This window comes from Ctenopharyngodon idella, chromosome 10 (genome assembly GCF_019924925.1).
Source record: "Ctenopharyngodon idella isolate HZGC_01 chromosome 10, HZGC01, whole genome shotgun sequence".
NCBI classification, from domain to species: Eukaryota; Metazoa; Chordata; class Actinopteri; order Cypriniformes; family Xenocyprididae; genus Ctenopharyngodon; species Ctenopharyngodon idella.
The window spans coordinates 8,411,781-8,433,162 of NC_067229.1; the positions used below are offsets into that span (position 1 = coordinate 8,411,781).

The 21,382-nt window shown below is 36.4% G+C and overlaps 3 protein-coding genes across 4 annotated transcripts; all 3 read left to right on the top strand.

Annotated features, from left to right (window-relative positions):
- Positions 1 to 2,834: 2,834 nt before the first annotated feature.
- polr3f (polymerase (RNA) III (DNA directed) polypeptide F) lies at positions 2,835 to 6,663 on the top strand. Of its 2 annotated transcripts, XM_051910992.1 has the most exons (10): positions 2,835 to 2,916; positions 3,009 to 3,084; positions 3,697 to 3,814; positions 3,902 to 3,969; positions 4,250 to 4,317; positions 4,431 to 4,543; positions 4,632 to 4,775; positions 5,474 to 5,581; positions 5,668 to 5,859; positions 6,284 to 6,663. In XM_051910992.1, the coding sequence occupies exons 2-10, from the start codon at positions 3,029 to 3,031 to the stop codon at positions 6,359 to 6,361; spliced, it is 945 nt and encodes a 314-aa protein (XP_051766952.1). In that variant the 5' UTR covers positions 2,835 to 2,916; positions 3,009 to 3,028; the 3' UTR covers positions 6,362 to 6,663. The 2 variants fall into 2 exon arrangements, with proteins under 2 accessions (XP_051766952.1, XP_051766951.1); XM_051910991.1 differs by having other exon boundaries at positions 2,869 to 3,084.
- A 2,332-nt stretch (positions 6,664 to 8,995) lies between these two features.
- nptxrb (neuronal pentraxin receptor b) lies at positions 8,996 to 13,274 on the top strand. The gene is made up of 5 exons (XM_051911345.1): positions 8,996 to 9,898; positions 10,831 to 11,065; positions 11,155 to 11,396; positions 11,475 to 11,654; positions 12,104 to 13,274. Exons 1-5 carry the CDS (start codon positions 9,206 to 9,208, stop codon positions 12,335 to 12,337), a joined length of 1,584 nt encoding a protein of 527 aa, XP_051767305.1. The 5' UTR covers positions 8,996 to 9,205; the 3' UTR covers positions 12,338 to 13,274.
- Positions 13,275 to 15,799: 2,525 nt separating this feature from the next.
- dnal4b (dynein, axonemal, light chain 4b) lies at positions 15,800 to 19,486 on the top strand. The gene is made up of 4 exons (XM_051911180.1): positions 15,800 to 15,966; positions 16,457 to 16,539; positions 18,676 to 18,759; positions 18,854 to 19,486. The coding sequence occupies exons 2-4, from the start codon at positions 16,468 to 16,470 to the stop codon at positions 19,016 to 19,018; spliced, it is 321 nt and encodes a 106-aa protein (XP_051767140.1). The 5' UTR covers positions 15,800 to 15,966; positions 16,457 to 16,467; the 3' UTR covers positions 19,019 to 19,486.
- Positions 19,487 to 21,382: the final 1,896 nt, after the last annotated feature.

The following is a 21,382-nucleotide window of genomic DNA, read 5'->3' on the forward strand; positions in this document are numbered from 1 at the left end:
CATGCATTTCTTCTGTGTTTTCTGTCATGAGTTTTTTTTATTTTTTTTATTGTGGTCTGGGGAAAACCAGAGGGCCACAAGTGCTAGGGGGTCCTAAAACAGTGTTAAAAAAAAAGTAAAAATAAATAATAAGATTAAAATAAATAGCCTAGATAAAATAGATACGTAACAAAACGATTAAAGTAAGTAATTTAATATAAATAGCAATTATATTAAAATACCAATTTAATATAAATAAATAAATCATAGTAATAAATTGTAGTAAATTATAATAATTTAATAAATAAACTATTATTTATTTATTAAATAAATAACTGCTGTCAGATCGATTAATCGCATCTAACGATTATATATTTACAGTTTTTTTTATGTTAGATGCGATTAATTACATAGCAAATTACTTAAAAAAATATTGTGAAAAAAAAAAAACACATTTAAGCAAAATCTATACAAAACTGACCAGAATTTTATAAATATATTCATTTTGTGTGAGCCAGTGCTTCCCCCTACAGGCCAGTTACGCATCTACAGTCATGACAATGACATATTAAACATACGCTGAGGCTTCATTTAACTTTTCCCACAAAGTCAACCTTTTTTAACGGAAAGTTCTGTGCTGATTTGTTGAATTATTCTTGTAAAAAAAAAGATAAGTGTCATTAGGAATCTGCTAAAACATGAATGCAGTGCATAGAGGTTACAGAGATGCACAAACACACACACACAGCCCACTAGCCAGGGCTTTTCAAACAGGAGTCCGGGGAACCCCAATGGGGTATATATATATATATATATATATATATATATATATATATATATATATATATATATATATATATATATATATACACACACACACTATATTGCCAAAAGTTTTGGGATGTCTGCCTTTACGTGCACATGCACATGAACTTTAATGACATCCCATTCTTAATCCGTAGGGTTTAATATGGAGTTGGCCCACTGTTTGCAGCTATAACAGCTTCAACTCTTCTGGGAAGGCTTTCCACAAGGTTTAAGAGTGTGTTTATGGGAATTTTTGACCATTCTTCAAGAAGCGCATTTGTGAGGTCAGGCAGTGATGTTGGCGAGAAGGCCTGGCTCACAGTCTCCGCTCTAATTCATCCCAAAGGTGTTCTATCGGGTTGAGGTCAGGACTCTGTGCAGGCCAGTCAAGTTCCTCCCCACCAAACTCACTCATCCATGTCTTTATGGACCTTGCTTTGTGCACTGGTGTGCAGTCATGTTGGAACAGGAAGGGGCCATCCCCAAACTGTTCCCACAAAGTTGGGAGCATGAAATTGTCCAAAATATCTTGGTATGCTGAAGCATTAAGAGTTCCTTTCACTGGAACTAAGGGGCCAAGCCCAACCCCTGAAAAACAACCCCACACCATAATCCCCCCTCCTCCAAACTGTACACTTGGCACAATGCAGTCAGGCAAGTACTGTTCTCCTGGCAACCACCAAACCCAGATTTGCCCATCGGATTGCCAGACAGAGAAGTGTGATTCGTCCCTCCAGAGAACATGTCTCCACTGCTCTAGAGTCCAGTGGCGGCGTGCTTTACACCACTGCATCCGACGTTTTGCATTGCATTTGGTGATGTAAGGCTTGGATGCAGCTGCTCGGCCATGGAAACCCATTCCATGAAGCTCTCTACGCACTGTTCTTGAGCTAATCTGAAGGCCACACGAAGTTTGGAGGTCTGTAGCTATTGACTCTGCAGAAAGTTGGTGACTTCTGCACACTGTTCGCCTTAGCATGCGCTGACCCCGCTCTGTGATTTTTACGTGGCCTACCACTTCGTGGCTGAGTTGCTGTTGTTCCCAATTGCTTCCACTTTGTTATGATACCACTAACAGTTGACCGTGGAATATTTAGTAGTGAGGAAATTTCACGAAAGGACTTATTGCACAGGTGGCAACCTATCACGGTACCACGCTTTAATTCACCGAGCTCCTGAGAGCGACCTATTCTTTGACAAATGTTTGTAGAAGCAGTCTGCATGCCTAGTGCTTGATTTTATACACCTGTGGCCATGGAAGTGACTGGAACACCTGAATTCAATGATTTGGAGGGGTGTCCCAATACTTTTGGCAATATAGTGTGTGTGTATATTTATATATTTATATATATATATTCATTTATTGTTATATATATATATATATATATATATATATATATATATATATATAAAACAATAAATGAATAAAAATTAGATAAGAATTGATTAATAAAAATGTGATCAAAATAAGAGAAAAATGTAAATAAATGCACAAATAAATAATAGGCTACGTCTAGTACAATGCTATAATAAGTAGAAAACATGTAATAGGCCTAATTAACTTAATAGAAACGACATATTTTTCACATAATATTTGGATATATGAATAATTCTTATATTTTCACAATATACAAGAAACTTAATATATGTCTTTAAAATTTTAGGATGGGGTCACTTGCACCAGGATGAATGGAAGATCATAATTTGGGTGTCCATGGCATCTAATAAACAACAACAACAACAACAACAACAACAAAATCTTTCTATGATGCCGAATGTCACTGAATAAATAACAGCACCCGATGTTTATATGAATTCTTCTCGTACTCTCCAGCACAGTAGGTGGCGATATGAACCTTTTAGTTGGTTTATAATCTGCCAGCCTGTGTTGCCATGTCTTCCTTTTATTTGCGACTTTGCACTTGTTTTTGTTATAAATATTGTAAGTCGCGTTTGTGAGATTTGTTGGCTTAAAAGTCGGGTTTTATGAGAAAATCGCTTATTTTCTCTTTTTCCGGAGAGGGGAGTCGCTAATTTGTGCTAACATTTGATAACCCGGCTGCATGTTTATTTTACGCGATCTGGCAACCCAGCCGCCTGTAAACTCTCCCCGCCTACTGCAAGACATGGGTGCATGTTGATTTTCTACAGCCGAGCGTTTTACTTTACCTTTAAATTGATATTTGAATGTATTATTATTGACATTTGACTTTCCCCTCAAGGAATTCCTTTCTCATGAACAATGACAGAAGTTAAAGTCAAAAAAGAGTCAACGGATCCTGTAGACATCGAGAATCGGTGAGTTCGGCGCAGTTTTAACATCCTTACGCATGCGACTCTTGGCCTGTTAACACAACATTTGACAACGTGTAGATGGATTTCAGAAGCAATTAAAGTTAACATCAAAGCTATTTTGTAATTTTGTAGTCTTTGTGTATTGTAAGTACTTGAGCTTATGGCAAAACGAACCAAGCTTTGAACCAGAAGATGAGCGTCGTGGTAATAATATGTAAATGTTTTTAATGTTGAGATCTTTTTGCTCTTTTTGTAACGTACGCTTTATGCTTTATCATTATTTTTAGATGAAAATCATTGTGATATACATCTAAATCTCTTCCCATTACATAGTTTTCTGCGTTGAAGACTTCACGTACGAGTTCCGAAAACGTAATTACCTCAGTTACGTGCGTTTAACTGATTTTGGTCAGAATGAAATGTTCAGTTTTGATCTGTCATTTTGCACAAACTCAAACAGGAAGATTGTTTTTTTTTTTTGTGTGTATGTTTTTTTTATAATATCACTTTTAACATTATTAAGAGCAAAGGAATGTGTTTTTGTCGTGTTGCAAGAGAATATTGGGAACTGTAGTTGATATTGCTCAAGTACCTTATTTTATTCCTCTGTTAAAGGATAAAAGAGCTGTGTCAGCAGTTTCCACAAGGGATCACAGACCAGGTCATCCAGAATGACATGCCACACGTTGAAGCGCAGCAGCGGGCCACGGCCATCAACAGACTGCTGTCTGTGGTGAGATGTTCAGCTCCAGCTGACAGTGCATGAAATATGTGTACCTGCTCTTTATACTCATGTGTGTTTCTTCATTTTTGTTCTCAGGGTCAATTAGACTTGCTCAGAAACAGCAATGGCCTTTTATACAGGCTTAAAGATCTTCAGTCTGCAAGGTTTGACTCCTTAAATGCAAGCATATCTTAATTTGCTGAAATATATATATATATATATATATATATATATGGTTTTTTTAAAATTAATTTTCACTATATATATATATATATATATAATATATAATATATATATTATATATATGTATATAATTTAAACACAAAGTGAATATATTTGCAATTTATGTGCAAATATGAATATGTGCAATGTAATAAAAATAAAAGGCATTAAAATTCATTTTAAATTTCATAATGTATAATTTATGTATTTATTTTTTCACAGTAAAGTAAAAGGCTCTGATAACCAAGAAAAACTAGTTTACCAAATCATAGAGGATGCTGGGAATAAAGGTAATCTCCATTTTTTTTTTTATTGTTTGTGTTTAGCATTGTTTTATTAAGTGACTGGTCAATATTGATGAACTTATTTTTAATTGCTTTTTTTTTTTTTTTGCTTTCTAAAGGAATTTGGAGCAGAGACATTAGATACAAGAGTAACCTTCCACTCACAGAAATCAATAAAATCCTCAAAAATCTTGAGAGTAAGAAACTCATCAAAGCAGTGAAGTCTGTTGCTGTGAGTTGATCTCTAAACATTATTTAGACATTTAAAATGTTTAATTTGCCTTAGACCTAGTGAAGAGTCTTGGATTTGTCCCATCCAGGCCTCTAAGAAGAAGGTCTACATGCTGTACAACCTGCAGCCGGACCGATCTGTGACAGGAGGCGCCTGGTATAGCGATCAAGATTTTGAGTCTGAGTTTGTTGAAGTTCTCAACCAACAGTGCTTTAAGTTCCTGCAAAGTAAGGTTAGATTGTAATATTTATTATTCTTCCTAATCTTGAAAGTTTAACGCTCTGAATTTAATGCTTTCCCCGCCAGAGCCAGCGTTTTTTTTTATTTTTATTTTTTTATCATTTTCATACTACTTTCATGGCCTCCAGAATATTTTGTTGTATGAATTTTTGAACATAAAATATATCAAAAGAAAAAAACAGAGCCTTTGCTTTTAAAAAACAAAACAAAACAACAAAAAAAAAAAACATTATTCTTAATCTAGCTTCTTTTTGATCAACACTTGAATGTGGGTAAGTTTCATTAAAAAAAGCTTTTTATTTTGAACAAAAAAAAACTTGAGAAAAGACTAAGTTCAGATCGGATTCAGAACGATGATCAAAACAAAAATTGGGTAGATCAAGTCCATCAACACCCCCAAATCTTCACAGTCTTGTACTTCTTCCTGGGCTTGAAATTTCATACGTTAACGTTAGGTAGTTTTGATTTATATGATGATTAATGTTTGAAGCGTTGTCATAAACGACAGAAAATTCCATCAATGGTGGGGAAGCTTTGTGACATAAATTACGAAAAATTCTGTCAATGGCGGGAAAGGGTTGTCGTAAATTATGGAAAATTCCTCCAATGGCAGTGAAGCATTGTGCCATAAATGATGGAAAATTCCGTCAATGACGGTGAAAGAGTTAATAGAAATGTGTTTGTTTTTAGGCCGAAGCAGCGAGAGACAGTAAGCAGAGCCCCATGGTGCAAAGAAACAGCTCGTTTGCCACGTCTCATGAAGTGTGGAAGTACATCTGTGAGCTCGGCATCAGCAAAGTGAGTGGGAATAATATCTTTAATAATTCAGAGTAATTAAACGTGAACTGAACAGGTTTTTAATATCGTTATGTTCCTGTGTGCAGGTAGATCTGTCCATGGAGGACATTGAAACCATCCTAAACACACTGATCTTTGACGGCAAGGTGGAGATGACTATAATCGCTGCTAAAGAGGGGACAGTGGGGAGTGTCGATGGACAGATGAAGCTCTACAGGGGAGTGAATCCCATAATTCAACCCACAGGCCTGGTCAAAACACCATGTGGACTGTGTCCGGTAACGTTTATATATTTAGAGGAATCACAAGTCTGAATTCAATAAAAACTAGGGCTGTAGATTTAACACGTTAACTTAATAAGTTATGGAATAAATAATATGTTAAAATGATTTTAACACCCACCCCAGACCTATGGAGATCCGAAAAAAAAATCATGGCTGTTGTAGCCTAAAAGTTTGTGTAATAAATTCCTTGTTGAATCAAAGAATTTAGTCTTCTTGATGCTTTTCTCATTTAACACAATAATGAATTTAAATGATCTTTTGAGGACTGATTAGATCAATTAAATAGCACATAATGTAATTAATTAGATCAATAATTTTAATCACTTGACAGCCCTAATAATAACTCTACAGCATAAAAATAGTTTTAGTTGATTACATAATGTGGTTTAATGTGCTAAGTTAACTCTTTGTCTCCTAGGTTTTTGATGACTGTCATGAAGGGGGCGAAATCTCTCCATCTAACTGTGTTTACATGGTTGAGTGGTTGGACTTCTGACCAGCCAAGCGGATGACTTTGTTTTTCTCTGTGGAGAAAGTATTTTTCATGCAGCGATTCGATGCAGCTGAAGATTTCTTTTATTTATACTGAACATTAATGGCTTTAATGACACGAGCAGAACTACACTGAGTGAATAAGAAGCAGCTTACATTTGGAGTCATAAAAAGACTGATGTAATTTTTTCTTTTTTGGTAATGGTTTGTTCTTTTTTTTTTTCACCCATAGATATGTCTTTAAAGATAAACCTCAACCACATCATTAAATAAAGAAATCATATTTGTTGATAGGTAGTCAACATATTGGACTGTGTTTGTGCACCTCTATAATTTCAATGCACTGCATTCATATTTTAGCAGATTGTTAATGACGCATGTTTTTTGGTTAGATTTTAGGTTAAAAAAAAAATACTGTGAGAAATAAATTTAATTTGTGGTTTAAAAAATGCACAAAAATACAAAGCAAAATGTTTTATTTTATAATTTAGCATTTTTTGGTCATATTACATAATTTCACATTTTAGGTAATTTTAAACATTTTTCTGCCATTGTAAACTCATGATAAACATGATGCTTTCAAAAAAATCTTCAAAGCTTATACACAGTGTAATTTGCTTACTTGATTGTTTTTAATTATTTACACATTTTATGTTATTTTTGGGACTCTTTATTTCACATATTCGGATGAGTAAGTATTCTTTACTGGCATATTTGTGTATGAAGGATTCAAAAGATTTTGGAGTCTTTGGAATACTGCCCTTTCCCCGCATTGTTTTAAAGTGAGTAATGTGCGCTATAATTATTTAAGTTGCTTTTAGTGTATAAAAAAAGTAGTCACGACTTCAAGACCAAGATGCGTTTGGATATATACATATATTCAGTGTATTCTTCACGTGCTCACGAGGGCAGCCGGCTTCATGCAGGGAGAAGAGGAAAGGACGCACTTGGGAGACGAGTGGGCATAGGTCATTGGGGAGGGAAGTCATGAAGCCGGTGTAGGGCAGTTTAAGCTCTACAGACAACAGTTATCCGAGGCCACTGATAGACTCACTTCCACTTCACGCAGTTACAATATACCTGAAGTTTACATAGATTCCGCAGTAGGTGGTGACAACTGATTGGTCTTTGAGAGAGTCATCATTTATCCATCAGATTTGATCAATATAACTGATTCATTCAGGAATGAAACAAGCGGCTGTGAATCAACTATTCAATCTCTAAATGTTTCAGAATAGAGACATACTTTGGCATTGTTTGGTACTATTGTCATTAATGGAGCGAAATTAGACAAAATAATTGGCAATATTGTGTCTAAAATGTAAGTTACTCGATATCTTATAAATACACACACATGCACTACTGTATTTTGAAATAAATTAATACATTTATTCAGCAAGGATGCATTAAGTTGATCAAGAGTGACAGTAAAGACTTCTACATTGTTACAACCCAACCAGCACACCCATATGGGGCCCAAAGGGGTTGCACTTGCACTAATATTTGGGGCCCAGCTAATTTTGTCCTCAGTTTCTGTGGATTCCCCACATGGGTTAGCCCAGATGGGTGGATAATGGCCACTTGATGGGTTCCATCAAGCCCGAATGGGTAACCTACGGATGGGTAACCAGTTTGGGGCCTCTTGGGGTCTGCCCACATGGGTTAATGATTGGAACCGGGTAGGTCTTATCTACGGCTCTTATGAGGCACAATAGGTAGAAATGACTTTTTCAAATAAATGCTCTTTTGAACCTTTATAATCAAAGAACCCTAAAAATAAAAGTTGTATTACGTTTTCCACAAAAATATTAAGCAGCACAACTGCTTTCAACATCGATAATAATAAGAAATATTTATTGAGCAGCAAATCAGCATATTAGAATGATTTCAGATCACGTGACACTGAAGACCGGAGTAGTGATACTTAAACATCACCGGAATAAAATGACATTTTAGAATATATTATAATAGTAATAATATTTCACAATATTTCTGATCACATAAATGCAGCCTTGGTGAGCAGAAGAGACTTTTTTCAAAAAGATTTACAGATCTTGCCAACCCCAAACCTTTGAATGGCATATATTGGGTAAACTTAAAAGGTATAAATTGTATCCTAAAATTTTGCTTGTGTTAAAAATACTACATATACATTACATGCGTTCTCAACACGTAGCCTACCTATAAATAAAAAACGTTTTATCTGTGCTCCATTACAAATCGAGCTGTCCCACATTAGAATAAAAGGTTCTGGAGCCCTGCTTTAGGGAATGTTTAGTTGATGATCTGTTTGATCTGTTTGGATGAGTTTAAAGGGCAAAACTGTCATTTCCATAGCTGATAAAGTTTTTTTTAACACATGCGTCAGGATACAGCACTGTTTAATGCTACACAAAGAGGAAATAACTGCATTTTACAAATCAGATTTATTCAGTCATCAAAAATCACTAAAATTTGCTAACAATGTTAATGCTCTAATTTGCATTTTCAGTATCTCAGTATGTTCGCATGTTCTACCAGAGTAGCCTATTCATAGATGATGAAGAGACCAAAAGGTGTTTACATCAATGTGACACATCACGCATTTTTACCACAGTCTCTCACCGCCCTCTCTCGCGCGCAGTAGCCATAGAAACCGGCTAAAGGGGCGCTTAGCAACACGAGAGGAGGAGGCACAGCATCATCTGCTGAGAGCGGAGGAAAAACAGCCGATGCGATCGACCTTCATTTCATCCAGACCTGCTTCTGATAAAGAAAGATAAATGTTAAATCGTTTAAATTTGTTTAGTAATTATTAAACACTCATAAAACTACATTCAGCGTTTTATTGTAAATCTCAATTGACGCGATGAAGTTCGTCGTGGTTTTAGTCTCCGCTGGCCTCCTGGCTTTTCTTGGCGCGGTCATCTGCATCATCGCCAGCGTGTACTCGCGATCATCGGCCGCCGCGCCCCAGGCGCTTTCCGACAACGGCTCGCTCTCGCTCCTGGAGCCGCTGCCTGGATCCGTGGCGCACGCCGGCCCGCTCGGAGCTCTCCATGGTGCTGAATCTTATGAAGGAGGCGGGTTGGACATCGGCCTGGAGATGCCGTCGCTCAATGAATTGAGTACTGGGGACGTGACTGGGCCAAGTCCCAAACAGTTCACCCTCAACCGACTCATTTGTACCCCTGTTCCCATCAGTGATTGCAAATCAAGGGATTTGAGACAACAAGCCGATGACCCTTTTGCCGACGAGGAGGACTGGAGCCTCCGCACCACAGCTGAAGAGCTCCGACAGATCGTCATGCAACAGAACGATCAAATCCTCATGGATCAGAGGACCATCACTGAGCTAACCGGGAAGCTGACGGAGTGTGAGAACGGACTGGAGGAAAGGAGTCTGCACGAGCGGAGTATGGGAGTATGGGCGAGCAACCGGCGCCACATGGCCGGGGATGATGTGAGCAGCTCGGTTGCGACGCAGCTGCAGACGGCGCGGGCTGTGGAGGAACTGGAGAGAGCGATTCTTCAGCTCAAAGATCGCATAGAGAAGTTGGAGGTTGGTAATATTAATAATAAGCACTTTAAGGCTTGACAGTACAATTCTCAGTCTGAAAAGGAATTTGGTGCCATAGAGGGGAAACAGTTTTGGGAAACTTGTAGGCAGACATGCATCAAAATGTTAAAGAGCTGGGGATTTGGGGGAGAACTCTCACAGATGTTGCAGTATATGTCTCTGTTTGTCTTTCTCACCTAGTAGGTGATTCATTTCCCCTCCATCTTGTTCATCTCCTGGGTAGAAAAGCATATACATAAATCATGAGAGAGGAGAGAATAGTACAGGGTCTCAGCTAGCTGGAACATTGTCCCCATCACACCTGAATTGTAGATGTTGTGATATAGACTTTAACTAAAACTTTTAAAAATCTTTTTTGTTAATTGAAATAAAGCTGGAATAAAATAATAAATAAATATTTTATGGAAAAACTTGGCACCTACTGAAATAAAATAAGTTGAAGTATAAAAATTACTCAAATTAAAATGAAATATATAAATAAATGTAAAGTTATATAGAAATATATATATAAAAAAAAACTATAAAAAAGACAAAAACATAAAATTGCAAAAATATAAGTTATTTCAAAATATTAATAAATACTGTAATAGTAGGCTATATAAATACTACTAAAATAACACAGATTAGGAAAAGATGTAAAAGAACCATAAGATTTATCTATTTAAGATAGATCTAAAACCATATAATAGGTTTTTGAGGAACAGAACAATATCTACAACTTTATTCACTGAAAATGTTGATATCATCTCTATTTCTCCTTGAATGAGAAATCATGTAAAAAATATGTCTAATTCAAGAACAAATCATTCTTTTGAGTTCTTGTAATGCAAATGAATCTAATATAATGAGATACACATGCTGAACAGGATAAATTAGGTTTTGCAATAATGACTTCTTGCATAATTCTTTCTCAGTTGGAAATAGGCCCCGCAGTAATGAACCACACTGAGCATACTGTGAGCACATTGGGGAGCGTAGTGGTGGGCGAGCCTGGCAGGCCTGTGGAGGATCTGGAGGGAGAGCTGGAAAAGAAGATAAGACTGTTGGAGAAGGAGAGGAAGAACCTCCGCAAAGAGACCCAGAGCCACCACCAGCACATCGACCAGGGACTCAATACCCTTCAAGAGCGTATTGCAGAGCTTGAACAGAGTAAGGAGGAGGGTTGGGTCAAAGTCAGGGGAAAGGGGATGAAATTTCCTCTCCATTTCAAACTCATCCTCTTAATCTTTTCTTCTCAGGTCTTACAGATTACAGTTACCCACAAGGGTATAAACTTTCTTTCCCCGTGCGGACTAACTACATGTATGGGCTTGTCAGGCGGAATATTCCAGAGATGTACGCCTTCACGGTGTGTCTATGGCTCAAGCCTGCCGAGAGTGGGATTGGGACACCGTTTTCCTACGCTGTACCAGAACAACCCAATGAAATTGTCCTGTTGCAGGGCATTCATAATCCTGCAGAACTACTCATCAATGATAAGGTAAGACCCACTACACCTTCTATTCAGAGCAACCTTGCACAATACAGCTGATGGACTCTACATTCCCTCCATTTACAGGTGGCACAACTGCCTCTGTCTTTGCCCCAGGGCATCTGGCAGCACATATGTGTGAGTTGGACCCTACGGGATGGAGTTTGGAAAGCATATCAAGGCGGAAAGTTGAGAGGACGGGGTGAAGGGTTGTCCGCATGGCACCCAATCAAATCCGGGGGCGTCTTGGTATTGGGACAAGAACAGGTGAGCAAGACAGTGAACTTTGGAAGAGTCTTAATACATCCTCAAAGGTGCGCTTTCACTCTCGGAAAAAAATGCAAAAATTGTAACCTTTAGGGGTGCAACAGCTTGTCAATGGGGCAGTACTCTTAAAAGGTTCATAGTAATACCCTTAAGGGTAAATTTTTCTACAATAAGCTACTAAAATGCACCTTTTAGGGGTACATAAGGTACAAAGTTGTTCATTTAAGTGTACTGCACCAGTGACAAGCGTAAGGTACAATTTTTGCAATTTTTTCCCTGACACTGTTTGCATCCTTCAGGGGTCATTGAGGTACAAAGGTGTGCCTTTGAAGGTACTACCCCTTTGACAAGGTGTTGTCCCTTAAAGGTACCATTTTTGCACATTATTTTTGATGCAACATTGCGTTTATCGATGTGTAACCCTTCGGTTCTCCTTGGCTACACTGCAGGACACCCTTGGTGGGAGGTTTGACGCATCCCAGGCTCTTGTTGGGGAGCTTTCATTGTTTAACCTGTGGGACCGAGTGTTGTCACCAACAGAAGTGGCCGCTCTGGCGGCTTGCCCAGAATCGCCACGGCTGGGGAACGTGGTGCCCTGGACAGACCGAGATGTGGACGTGTTTGGTGGGGCCGTCAAGGACCCCGTGGACCCCTGTGTTCAGAACTCCCATCCCCGACAATGAACGGGGCCATGGGTTGATACCTTTTTTTATGGAGGTGGTAAATGAGACAAAAAAAGGCTTGAAAGGTGTGCTGTGTGCTGTGCTGTGGTCCCGGTCTATGTATAGAATGTATTTACCATAGAGCTACATTCTCACTGAGTGTTCATTTCTGCAGGGAAGGGATTTGTCTGTGTGTTTGGTTGTGTTAGTTCGGATAGAGCTGCTGCCGAAGGCCTGTTTGCATCTCGTGTTGCTTGTGTTATTTCATGCCCTTCTTCTCAAAGCATTACCACACAGTGGTCCCTTCAGATATAGAGAATGTTTTTCTAATAAGATGGATGTGGCTCATTCTCACAGTACTTGTCTTGTTCTTGTTTTATTATTTGTGTAAAGTTGAGCTTTCGCTTCTTTCCCAGAGCAGCCTTTTCCTTTCTTGTTTTTATTACCGGTCCCTTAGGGTCACTTCCCTTGTAATACACTGTTATTTCCGTCAAGCTGCACTTAAAGGTGTACAACATCTTATCTTTATCATAACATGTCTTAAAATTTTTGCATCTTGGCATCTGGTGAAACGAGTCCTTACTCTGCAATGTATTTTCTCTCACGGGCTCAGCGAGATCCAAAAATATTTTAACCAAAATGTGTTATTTGAGGCTTAGTATCTTAAACGTCACACTAAATTTTAAAGATCTGATGTGCAGCCCACACACTATGAAAATATGAATGTTAAACAGTATTTAGCATCTTGTCGTGTGTTACCATTGCATTGTGCCTATAGCCCTCCTTGCCCCATCACAGAGAAAAGCTTAGGGAAGTGCCTGTTTATTTGACTTTTGCTATTGGTTGATGATCAGCTGTAATGTCAGTGTAGTGCTTCTTCATATATGCACCACAAAGGATCTACAATGATATTGTGACAAATGTGGATGAAAATATTAAAAAAGGTGAAGAAAATAAATATGAGAGTGCATTGTCTTGTTTACTTATGTATGTGTTTATTTTTTAAACTGCATGAAGATTAACAGCAAAATCTATCTATCTATCTATCTATCTATCTATCTATCTATCTAGGAGTTTTGTTTACTATAATTTATGATTATCTAAATAAATTTGATCATGACTGATCAAACTAATTATTATCCACTACTCCTCAAACCAATCCAAAACAAAACAAAACATAAAATATATACATAAAATAATAATGTACATGCACAATGGGATTATAAATGGATCAGTGTTTTTTTTTTTTAATGCAATTCTGTGCAAATCCTGGTTATTCTCATTCTCATCCTCTCTTTCTCTCTCTTCATGCTGCTGCTGCTGTTGAATTATAGATGTATGTTAATCACCCCCTCCATCACACTGACCCCTGCTGCTTCTCTCCCACCAGCAACCTTTATTCCCTCTGCATTTCCTCCACTGTACTGTACTGTATCTCTATAATTGCCATATCAATTAATTTAATCTTTTCAAATATGTTCAAAGTTTAATAACACACAATAAGCCAGCTGGGCATCCTTACAAAAAACATAATCACATAAAAAAAAATAAAAAAAAAAAAAGACAAGGATGGTGTACAAAAGCTGCCTTTATTCCCTGCAGCATTTGTTGGACATGTTCATAAAGTGCTGCTTTTCTTGGTAGTAACGCTCTTGCTCTGTAAGTGTCTCTGTGTTCAATGCACAGCCGTACTACCATCTGTTGCAAGCCTCTTCTCTTCTCTTCTCTTCTCTTCTCTTCTCTTCTCTTCTCATAAAGTACCATTCTTAACCTCTCTTTATATTCTTTCTCAAATCAGAGATTAGATTATCCCCTCCCCCTGCTTTTTTTTTTTTTTTTTTTGTAAATCTATCTAGTAACTGAAAATCCCCTAATCCACAAATCAAAGCATGGTCTGTCTGAGAAACTCACGGAAAGCTTTTAGATGATCAAATGCTGTGCCTCAAAATCCTAATGCATTTACGTACTGTATATCCGAACCTACAAATGGCTAGCTTAATGCTGTCCCTGAATATTAAATTGGGATGAGTATTCAGTATTTAAAATCACACACTTGAGCTTTATTGCAGTGTTGTAAAGTTTCTCTGTTGTTAAATTTGAACCACATAGCATTTCTAATTCATGCCTCGTATTTGACTGAAATGGGGAACTAAAAATGTTTTTACTGGGTCAAGTAAGTGATTATTTCACAAACAATTATAGTATTGCAGTAGTGTATGGTAATTTTTACAATGGTAATCATATATATATATATATATATATATATATATATATATATACTGTATATATAACTATACACATATAAACTCTTGCTGACAGGTCTTAGATCAGTGTGACAGTTATCTGGGTCAAACTCACCAGCTGTGCACAGATGTATCTAGAGCTTAATGCAGGTCAGTAAAAAGTGAGAGCGAAAACAACAAAGATTAATGTAGTGTGGGACCAATGCAGCATCTAGACAGCAGTTTTTATCATGAAGTAGGGTTAAATGGGGACATGACACAGCTGGTGTCTGTGCTCATAAAATACTGAGCTTAAAGGGATAGTTTGCAAAAAAACAAACAACAACTACTACTACAAAAAACATATCATTATTTTCTTGTGTGGATAAAAGCTGTCAATATGCAGCCTAATCATTTGGAATGACATTAAGGCAAGTAAATGATAACTATTAATTTTTGGGTAAATTATAAAAAACAAACAAAAAAACAAAAAAACAATAAGACAAGTAATAATGTGTATTATATATTTTAAAGTCATTATGAAAGTTAATTAATGTGCCCTCATAATCTTTAATCAAAATAACTTCCCCTCCCCATTGTAGCTCATCTCTTCTCTGATGACATGTTTACTGGCGCGAGGGCGGGACAACCTGTCACTCACTTGAGATCGACCAATAGCAAACCACAAGCATCCCGCTATCCAACCAATTCCCAATGGACAAAAATCAAGTCCCGCCCTACATTTTTCTTGTTCAAGAAGCTGTTTCACTCTGATATACGTCACATTAGGGAAGAAAAGACTATCACAACTTCTGATTCACACTGACTTTAAACATAACAGATGTGGTCTGTTGAATGTTTTAAAGTAACCTTTTCCAGAATACATTAATGAAATGACCATTGTTTATTATTCAATGCCACAAAACAGACAAAATGTTACATAACAATCCAGTGCTTTTACTGCAAAACATTACATGTTTTCAGTGCTTTTTTTTTATTTTAAGTTTGTTCCAAATGTTTTATTTAGAATTTAAAGTCTATAAAATGTTAGAAATGTGGATTGCAAAGTCAGATTATTATGTATTTGGTATTTTCATAATAAAATAAATAATTGCATAATTGCAAATGAAAAAGCTCATTAAATACACAAATATACTTCTTTAATGTGCATTTTCCATGCTTTGTCCCAATAGATATTGCAAAATAATGAATACCAAAAAATTCTTTGCTAAATGACCGTAGAAATTCATTATCGGTGGTTCTACTGAACGAATTAACGACACGCCCACGAACGAATCACGACGAGCTACACTTTGCGAGAGGCGGGGTTACGCGCACAGCTGACGCGGAGGAGTGGTTGCTATGGTGGACATGTCTCCCTAGCGACGTCGGTTTAAGCACATAGAACTTGAGTTTCCTTTCATTACGGTACGTAAATGTCTCTTCACACTCCCTGCGTTAGTTTATATGCAACGTTAAATACTTAGGTAGCGAAAAACCCTTAAAGGAAATAAAAACTAGAGACCTAACCATTCAAGTTAGCTAACAATGCTAACAAGCTAGCAGGTTTCCTGATATTATACTGTTCGTTTTCCAAAGCAAAGCTAATAATCGCTTTATGAGCATGCAGCAACTATTAGTAACCACCTTAAAATATGCTTTTATATAACATTTATATTTTCAAAAAGTACTATGGTATTAACGCTGTTTGGACAATGTACCATGGTAATATCATGAACCCTACAATAGAAACGAACCCTATGATAGAAATGTCATTGTATTATTTGAAGTACGTTTACTGTACTATGGTATATGTCAAAGTACCATGGTATTAATGATACCACAGTTTCCCATACCCATCTTAGATTCAAAAGATCTGATTTCTGGTATCTTAAACCTTCCATGTCTCCTCATCTAGAGCTAAACGTCATGGCAGAGACAGTTGATGGCAAGAAGGACGAGGCAGACTATAAGAGACTACACAGCTTTCCTCTCATAAGGGTAAAAACTGTTGTTGAATGGATTTACATTTTTGATGATCTCATTGTATTAAGTTCAGATTCTGGGTATGATTTTTTTTGGCGCTTGTCAAATACAATTCACCAAAAATCACTTTGAAAACCACCAAAAATCTGTTAAGCCTTTTGTGTGTGTGTGTGTGTGTGTGTATGTATGTAATATAATATAATATAATATATATATATATATATATATATAATACATAAATTGTTCTCATGTTTATTTACAGTTCTGTCAAATCGATTAATCACATTTAACATAAAAGCCTGTAAATATATGTGTAAAAAAAAAAAAAAAAAAAAACATATATATATATACACATAGAATTTATGTATAAAATCAAAATTTTAAAACAGTTTTTTAAAAAAATTAGTCACAAGTTATCAATATTTTAAACTATGGAAGCTTCTTTCCACCATAGAGAGAAATTGTTTTTTTTTAATCTCACAATTCTGACTTTAGCTTGCAGTTGTGGGTTAATATCGCACAATTCTGAGGAAAAATCTGATTTGTGGGATATAACTGTGACAAAAAAAAAAAAGTCAGAATTGTGAGATAAAAGGTCACAATTACCTGTTTTATTTTTTTTTAGAATTGTGAGATATAAACTTGTAATTGAGTGTCATAAAGTTTGAAATGCAAGATACACACTTTACCTGATAAAAGTGTAAGCCGTTATCACAGTGCACATTTCTTTGAATAAAAGCATCTGCCAAATGAACAAATGTAAATGTCAGTTAGAGCTGCTTGATTAATTGTTAAAAGATTGCAATCTCAATGCAAACACCCATGTGATCTTATTCCTAAATGACAGTGATTGTCCTGTGTCCATTAAACCTTTGACAAAATCACACCGGGACATTCAAATGTGCGTCGTCGCTGCCGCTGAGCTAGAGAAAGCAGTTGTCATGTCTTTTCAACCATACAGCATCATTATTTCTGTGTAACAAATATTCATATGATCACAGAAGTACTGGGATAAAGTTTATAGTTCAGATATAAACACTGATGTTTATGGTATTGATCAAAATAGAGCAAATCACCTTTGAAAGTAAATTTTTATCGCTTACATTGTTACACCATAGGTGGTGACAAGTAACTGTTAAAAAAATCCTACTGTATTTGTCATTGAATCATTCAATCAAGGGATTTGTTCAGAAAAACTGATTCTTCCGGTAAAGAAACAAGTGAAGTAATTATGAGTGAGTCAATGAATCATTCATTCAAGCTGATTTTTTTAAGAATTCATTCCAATTAAAGGGTTAGTCCACCCAAAAATAATGTCATTTATTACTCACCCTTCATTCACTCACCTTCGTTAATCTTCGGAACGCAAATTAAGATATTTTTGATAAAATCCGTTGGCTCAGTGAGACCTGTATTGAAAGCAAGTTAATTTACACTTTCAAATGCCCAGAAAGGTACTAAAGTTATATTTAAAACAGTTCATGTGAGTACAGTGGTTCAATATTAATATTATAAAGCGACGAGAATATTTTTGGTGCGCCAAAAAAACAAAATAACGACTTATACAGTGATGGCCGATTTCAAAACACTGCTTCATGAAGCTTCGGAACGTTATGAATCTTTTGTGTCGAATCAGCGATTCGGAGCGCCAAAGTCACGTGATTTCAGCAGTTTGGCGGTTTGACACGCGATCCGAATCGTGATTCGGCACGCTGATTCATAACGCTCCGAAGCTTAATGAAGCATGGGTGTGGAACGGCATGAGGGTGAGTAAGAAATGACATTATTTTCATTTTTGGGTGAACTAACCCTTTAATTAAACATTTTTGTGATCTCTAATATTTGAAAAAAATGTGATTTTCAGTTTATCCAGAACCATGCAGCTCTAATGTCAATAGTACCCTCAGACAGTATGTGAGAACTAACATAACAAAAAAAGGTTTTTATTTTGTGTCTGTCAAATTGCCCCGCAAACATCATAATTGTAATGTAAATTTTGCATGCACATTCCACAACATGTCAGAGTGTTGACACATGCAGGCATGTTCATGACCCTAAATGACAAAAAAGTCACAAAACTTAAAGACAAACATCAAACCACCAAATATCGATGTGGGTCAAATTGACCCGCAACATATATATCCTCCACAGCACACAGATATGTCTGAGGAGATGCGGGTGGAGACCATGGAGCTCTGCGTTACGGCGTGCGAGAAGTTTGCCACTAATAATGAGGTTAGCTCACATTGCCATCTAGGAGAAGCAGTTGAGATATTAATAAGATCTCCTTTGGGATTTTTTACTCTTAAGGTTCTTTCTTTCTCAACAGAGCGCTGCTAAAATGATTAAGGAGTCGATGGATAAGAAGTTTGGGAACTCTTGGCATGTGGTGATTGGCGAGGGCTTTGGTTTCGAAATTACGCACGAAGTGAAGAACCTTCTTTACATGTTCTTCGGTGGAAGTTTGGCGGTGTGCGTATGGAAGTGTTCCTAACTCAAACACTTTTCATGTGCTTTCTGACTTAATAATGGATGTGCCACAAGTACGCATATATGTTTCTTTATTGTTTGATTATTTAATTTGTACTGAACAGGGTGCATCATTTTGTACTTTTTATTTTGAATGTAGCATTTTATGTTTTCATCTTCATTTTAACAGTTGGCTGGCAGGCCATCTGTGGGTTTTATTGTCCATCTCTGCCACTCTTTTTCTCCATCTGTCTCCTTTCTGTCCGTCCTGCTTATCATTTCTATCCCTTACATTTTTTTCTGAAGGATAAAGTATTTTTATAAGACAAAATGCTATTTTTTAATGAATATGTGAATACGTATGATCTGTTTTCAAAACTTCAGATATTTTATAAGAGTTGTACATTTTGCACAGCTGCAATGTGTATTTGTTTTTATTAATGACTATTATGTCATTGTCTTGTGTAATAAAACCCCATTAGAAGTGAAACTATTTTTTTGTACCTTTTTATCTTGCACTCTTAAAAATATTCTAAAGGAAGGTTTTTTGCAGCATATGCCATTAAAGAACTTTTTCTTTGGTTCCCCAAAGAACCTTTCAGTGAACAGTTGTTAAAAGAACCATTTTTTTCTTAGATTGAAGAACATCTTAAAAATTTCAAGAACCTTTTCCACTATAAAGAACCTACTGTGGAATGGAAACGTTCCATGGATACCTTTTATACCTTTTAAACAGTGTTAGTGTAACGCATTAAAAGTAACTAAATGTGAACATGCATTTACTCATCTCACTTGCATACAAACAGTGAAATGCAAACTCAGAATATTATGCAAACCTGCAATAATTAAATATGTTAAATAACACAAATATACTTTATTTAATCTCAATTTATTAACTAATGTCTTTGCTGCTGACCTTTGATCCAGTTCAATCATACTAATAAGCAAAAATGACTTTAGGGAAGCAGCACATTTGTGTTTAATCTGCACCCTCTACTGTACAGGTATAATTTTGCATTTCCTTTAGCCTGTGTCTTATTCATTTCACTTTCGGTGTGAAAGGGCCTTTCCATTTGATAAAAATAGTACTTATTTTGTTATTAAGAAACAAACAACATCGCATTACTATCCATAAAAAGTAACTAAGTAATGCAATTAGTTACTTTTTTTTAGGGAGTAATGCAATATTGTAACTAGGGATATGCCCGAAGCCTAAATCCGAATTCGGAAAGGCACTGAAAATGAGTAACGCATTCTACGGAGCCCCTAAAGGGACATGATTAGGCTTGGTGTGGCAGTCTGTTACATTGCAGTACATCAGATTTAACTTCTCACGTGAAGAGAGTAAGGAGAGATGACTGACAGGACTATGTTAGATGATTTGCTGCACAACAAATCATGAGCGTTATTGACAAATATCTTATCTTGCAAAAAGTTTGGTCAGTACCAGTGCTCCCTATACACAGAGTACGCGTGATCGCGAATTCGAAAGAGAGCGCACGTTCAAAAGCGATTTAAATACCTCGCATATTGATAGCTCCCTGATACCCGCAAATTGTATACAATATAATTACCCAACTATGTAATTGCGAGAGAACACAAAAGCATTGAAATACAGTGCTGGGGGTAATGCATTACAAGTAACGCAAGTTACGTAATCAGATTACTTTTCACATGTAACTAGTAAAGTAACACATTACTTCATTAGATCAGAGGTGTTGTGTGCGCTGTGTGAACATGATGGTTATTGTAGTTCTAGACTAAATGAGAGTATACATTTACTCATCTTACTTGCACAAAAACACATTCAGTATTCCTCAAAATAAATAAAAACAGTGAAATACAAACTCAGAATATTATGCCAACCTGCACTATTTAAATGTTAAATAACACAAATATACTTTATGTATTTAATCTCACTTTATTAACAAATGTCTTTGCTACTGACCTTTGATGATCCAATTAAACCATACTAATAAGCAAAAATGACTTTAGATAAACATCACATTTGTGTTTTTTTTTGTACTTTCCATAAAAAGTAACTAAGTAACGCAATTAGTTACTTTTTTAAAGAGTAATGCAATATTGTAATGCATTACTTGTAAAAGTAACTTTCCCCCAACTTTTCCTCCCATCTCACATTTTTTCCCATCACGTATCCCTATAGGGGCTCTGTAGAATGTGTAATTTCCTTTTCGAACTAATTGTAACACATTATTTTTAAAAGTAACTTTCCCCAACACTGCTTTTAAATGGCAGTCAGTGGAGAAAAATACCATGATCCTTTGCTCTAAACCACATCATGTGTCATGGGCAGTTCATTTATTTAATTTATATGTATGTATTAAGGAAGGAAGTGGTTTTAAAGAGCATGAGCTCAAATGTTGAG